Below are 5,622 nucleotides of genomic sequence, written 5' to 3'. Positions count from 1 at the left end.
CCCCCCCCCCAAAAAAAAATTCTTAGTGTGAAGAACATTTTATAATCTAAAGAACCTTTTGTGGAATGGAAAGATTCCATTGTTGGTAAAGGTTCTTCATGGAATGGTCAATGCCAACAAAGAACCTTTATTTTTAGGAGTGTATGAGCTTGTTTTGAAATTTAAACACCATATTATTAGTCTTACCTACATAATTTGCCATTTTTTGGTGCGTGTTAAGGCTGTATACTAAGTATTTTCTCACACAAAGAAAGTAATATTGTTTATCACAAATACTTTTCTCATTTATAAATCACTTTGAATAAATGAAAAATCAGTAAATGTACATTTTATTATAATGTATTATTATTATAAGTAGTAGTAGTAATTATTATTACTCTTATTATTAAGATTATTTATTCAAAATGCAATGTTTTCCGTAGTGTCATTTGTATTATTTATTGTTTTAAAAAAAAAGTTTTAGTATGAGTTATTGTAAAACTAAATGAAAATGAGAAATGTTACTTTGAGAACATGGTGAAATAAAAATAAGTTTATATTATTTTATTTCAGTTAATCTTTATTTTATTTCAAGTAACTGAAATGCTTGTATGGTTTTTGTTAAAAGCACTCAAGACGCAACACTGCATAAGATTTTAAGACAAGTTTTCAAAGAATGTGTATTTTTTGTACATGTTTTTTGTTGTTGTTTTACCTTGTTTTGCAGAGTAAATGTATCTTATTTCAAGGATTTTAAGATATTTTACCTGGATAACAACTTAAAAAAAAACGTATTTTTTGCAGTGAATAGATGCTTTTTTCTATGACATAAACATGAATTGTTAGCTGAATAAGGCCTAGAGTTTACTGTAGTGTTTGTCTACCTGCACAACTGCTGTAGCCCTTATTCTTATTTTTCTGTGTGTGAGAGTTCAGATTTCCAGTTAGACTGTTTTGATTTAGTTTAAATGCTCTTTTTAGTGCATGTTTTGCACACTTCAGTCAATAAATGTCTTGTTTTTAAGACTAAATGCAAATGGCAGGAGACCTCATCCCCATTTCCTCTTAAAATTCACCCATAACCCCGTTCAGGTTGCCCGGTGGTCCCCAGTCACAGGATGCCCATCAAGTGGTCTTATCAGAACCAGACCCTAAAGCAGAGTCCAGGCGTGAGCTACCGCATGCTGGTGGGGGGACGAGCTCTGGAGATGAACACGCACGGAGGGACGTTTGACGGACGCTATGAGTGCCAAACACAAACCAACAACCAGCAGCGTCTCACAGCTTGGATTCATGTGTTTTCACAAGGTTAGTGTGAATTAAAACAATATGGGGGAATAAACTCAGAGCTCTTTAGTTTTGGAAATACATATTCATTGTGCAATGTGCATGTGTACAGTATGCATGTATGGATAGCCAGATGATCTGTTGTATTTGCCAACATGTGTGCAGCATATAATTTGTGGCAAATCATTTTTGGGGGGCTTTTTTCCAAATCCTAGTGAGCTGCCTCTGTAGGCAGCATTTTCAAGCATCAGATGCACACTCTTGCTGTTTAATATTAAGAAATATTAGTTCTTTAAGCAAGCAGCATCACATATATCCTTAACAGATGAGGCAATTCATTGTGACAAACTCATATCATCAAAGCTTTCAGCATAAAGCAGAAAAAGTCCTTGTTTCTATATATTGAAGGGAATATATCTGTCATTGCAGAGAAAGCATGCAGGATCTCTCTCTCTCTCTCTCTCTCTCTCTCTCTCTCTCTCTCTCTCTCTCTATAAAATAATTTTATTACACACATATATATATATATATATATATATATATATATATATATATATATATACATTTATTTATTGATTAATATATTTTTATTAGATATTTTAGATTAATATATATTTATAATTTTTATTTATGTATCTTTGTTGTATGTGTGATGTGACAATACATAAGAAGTGCATAAAGTAGTGCAATACAAAGAAGTGCAATACATAAAGTCAGCAAAAAGTGCTTATAAAAAAAGTGTGTGAATGATGAATAGCCGTAGTCTTCTGATGAAACTCAACACCCAGAATAGACAGGAAAGTAAAACTCGACTGTGTTATGTTGAAGGTTTGGACATGAATTGGACTTCAGTTCTGTCTTGTAGAAAACCTAGCTCTCAGAGCTCATTTGTGTCTTGTTAAAACTGCATGTCTTCCTTTCAGTTCCCGCACAATGCCAGGAATTTTAAAAGCCAGAGACAATTGTGTAGATATTCAAGCCCAGATTCCTAGAAACCTTTAAGGGCTTGTAAATGGCCCCTATAACCTCTCTCTTTGAATCAGGCAATTTGGCAGCACTTGAGTAATAGTGGTGCTTCTCTAATAGTGCTTCCCTGGTATTGATTCATGCCTTACCTGTTTTGTCCTTTATAACTGAAATTCAGAGGCTTTATGTCTGGATATATATTGACACCATATCGTATACTGATTTCTGTTTTAATATATTTTAAAATGTAATTTATTCCTGTGACAGCAAAACTGAATTTCCAGCATCATTACTCTTCAGTGTCTTCAGTGTCACATGATCGTTCATAAATCATTCTAATATGCTGATTTGCTGCACAGGAAACATATATTATTGTTATAAATGTTGAAAACAGTTGTGCTGCTTCATATTTTGGTGGAAACAGAGATGCTTTTTTTTTTCTTTGATTCCAAATAGAATTCCAAAAGAATAGTATTTATTTTAAAATCGAAATATTTTGAATAATTTGTAAATGTCTTTCACTTTTGATCAGTTTAAATAGTCTAGAATTTTATTATCAATGATCAGTAGGTGGTCTATATTCAAATTCTATAGTATTCTGTACTATTTATATACAACACAATATATACAATGACTAAATAAATGAAAAATAGAACAGTAAAAATGATCTAAAATCATTTTAAAAGTCCGTTTTAAATGATACAAAGACTACAGAGCAAAAATTTGTTTTACTTATTTGTATCACCAAGAATTTTAATATGATCTCTAACTGTGTGTGTATTTCTCTTTGTGTCTTTTGCGGGGTGTAGAGTTTGAGTGGCGTTTGGGTGAGTGGAGCACATGCAGCACTTCCTGTGGCAACAGAGGGACTCAGATGAGAAAGGTACAATGTTTGACGTCAGAGGGCCAAGAGATGCCTCATTCAGTCTGTCATCTTCTTCCCAAACCGATCAGTCAACCACGGCCGTGCAACCTTCTGGACTGTGCTCCCAGGTACACTTCTCTAAGCAAAAAATAAAAATACTTATAGAAATAGCTCACCCAAAAATGTACTCACCCCCATGCCATCCAAGGTATAGATGAGTTTGTTTTTCATAAATCATTCTAATATGCTGATTTGCTGCACAGGAAACATATATTATTGTTATAAATGTTGAAAACAGTTGTGCTGCTTCATATTTTGGTGGAAACAGAGATGCTTTTTTTTTTCTTTGATTCCAAATAGAATTCCAAAAGAATAGTATTTATTTTAAAATCGAAATATTTTGAATAATTTGTAAATGTCTTTCACTTTTGATCAGTTTAAATAGTCTAGAATTTTATTATCAATGATCAGTAGGTGGTCTATATTCAAATTCTATAGTATTCTGTACTATTTATATACAACACAATATATACAATGACTAAATAAATGAAAAATAGAACAGTAAAAATGATCTAAAATCATTATCAGCTTGTAACACTCCAAAGAGAAAGGAAAACTTGAAATCGCATCATATGACCACTTTAAGCAAAAAGCTGTGTGTTTGTACAGATTCATCATTAAGGCGTTTTAATATTGAACCATCACTTCTGGACAAAATATTGAGTCCATAATACATAATAACGCTTCATCCAGTGAAAAAGTCCATCCCCTGTTGTCCTCTCACATCATAATCCTCCAACATATTTGTTTAGAACGGTTTGGACTGTTTTCACTTCTGTTTGATCTGTGCATTTATCTCCTGATTCAGACAAGATTACTTTTTCACTGGATAAAGCAATATTATGAATAAAAGACTCTAATCTGATAGATTCTTACAAACAAGCAGCTTTTCACTTCACAAGACAGGATAGACTGGAGTCGTGTTATGGATTATTGTGATGTTTTTATCAGCTGTTTGGATTCTCATTCTGACGGCACCCATTCGCTGCAGAGGATCCATTGAGGAAGCGATGCTAATGTAATGATAATTTCTCCAAATCTGATCTGATGAAGAAACAAACTTGTCTTAGATGGCCTGAGAGTGAATACATTTTCAGCAAATTTTCATTTTGAGGTGAACTATTCCTTTAATAATATGCAGCATTTGTCAAGATGACATAGTCAGCATGTTAGCAGAGGAAAAACCAATCTGGATTGGGTGCAATGTGAACAAATCCATAAAAACTGTCATGTTGTGCTATCAAACCTACTGTATAATTAGCCCCATTCTCTGACCGTTAGCGATTCTGAAGTCAGACACAGTGACAGCCGCTCCGTCTTTGATAAACGAGCGTCTGCTGATTTATCTCTCTATAGACTTTAATCTAAAGAGAGCAGACCCCTTCACAAGTCTGCGAGCCGTGATGCATTTGACTGCGAGCAGCACCCCGGTCCTCTGATTCCCAGCCAAAGTGCCTCTCTCCATCAAACAGCCCATCTGTCATTCCCTTCCCAGCATCAGTCTTTTCAGGGGCCGTGCAGACGCTCAACCAAGCACATGAATCAAACTGTATGAGTCCAATGGGGCCGGAGAAGAGCAGATATCAGCTGTCAGTGTAAAAGAGCTTCTTTTTGTCAGGTCTGGCCGGAGAAACCCCTGTGGGTTTTTTACCATTTCGACACGATGCAGTGAAATCAGAACATTTAGAATAAAAAGTATTGTGAAAATTATCTTTATCACCAGAATCAGAAATTAACTTTTTTGATTAATGGGCAATATTTACCCGCTTGATTTCCAGGACTTTTTTTTTAAGGAGAATTTTCATATTTACTTTTATTAAATGTGTCTGTGGTAACTTTAATGTTAAATACTTAGATGTAACCATAACCAATTATTTCAATCAATCATAATACTACACAGACTGTAACCAAAGGGATTTTGTCAACATCAACAAATGCCTTCTTTACACTGCAAAGATGGAACAGAAGCTGCATCTGACATGTTTATTTACACTTATAGACTGTTTAATGCTGCTCAAAGGTGGCATGCATGCATTTACATGCATTACATGCATTTGTAAGTTATGTAAATTCATATATAAATTATAAACACTGTTAAAAACAGATAAAAAAGGGTGCAAAGTACCATATTAATATGAAGAAATTTTCAGTATTTATTTATTTTATTTTTTTTTTCACAGGTATTTTACATGTATTTTGAATTTTACACTTCATTGCGCTGTGTTTTAAGGTGAATGGAAAGTCTGTAAAATTACTGTCCTGGCAGAAAATTACCAGCTTTTCTTTCTTTTTTTAAAAAAAAATGGTACTGCAATATTATGACAGAAGTCTACGACGGCGTTTTAGACAAAAAACAAAATCTAAGATTACGAGATTAAAGTTCTAATATTTTGAGAATGAAGTCAAAATTACGAGAATAAAGTCGAAATTACGAGAATAAAGTCGAAATATTACGAGAATAAAGT

At 33.6% G+C, this 5,622-nt stretch overlaps 1 protein-coding gene across 1 annotated transcript in view; it reads left to right on the top strand.

The window, feature by feature from the left end:
* LOC107575138 (ADAMTS-like protein 1) overlaps window positions 1–5,622 on the top strand; it is a 24,890-nt gene that overhangs the window by 5,667 nt on the left and 13,601 nt on the right. The window contains exons 5-6 of the mRNA XM_016261553.1: window positions 1,072–1,287; window positions 3,042–3,225. Coding sequence (XP_016117039.1) covers window positions 1,072–1,287; window positions 3,042–3,225 — 400 coding nt within the window. The remainder of the gene's footprint in view (window positions 1–1,071; window positions 1,288–3,041; window positions 3,226–5,622) is intronic.

The sequence above is a fragment of the Sinocyclocheilus grahami genome, unplaced genomic scaffold (assembly GCF_001515645.1).
Source record: "Sinocyclocheilus grahami isolate Dianchi unplaced genomic scaffold, SAMN03320097.WGS_v1.1 scaffold2478.1, whole genome shotgun sequence".
Taxonomy (NCBI): domain Eukaryota; kingdom Metazoa; phylum Chordata; class Actinopteri; order Cypriniformes; family Cyprinidae; genus Sinocyclocheilus; species Sinocyclocheilus grahami.
The sequence above is the reverse complement of the archived record's forward strand: the minus strand, read 5'-3'. Positions and strand labels throughout refer to the sequence as shown.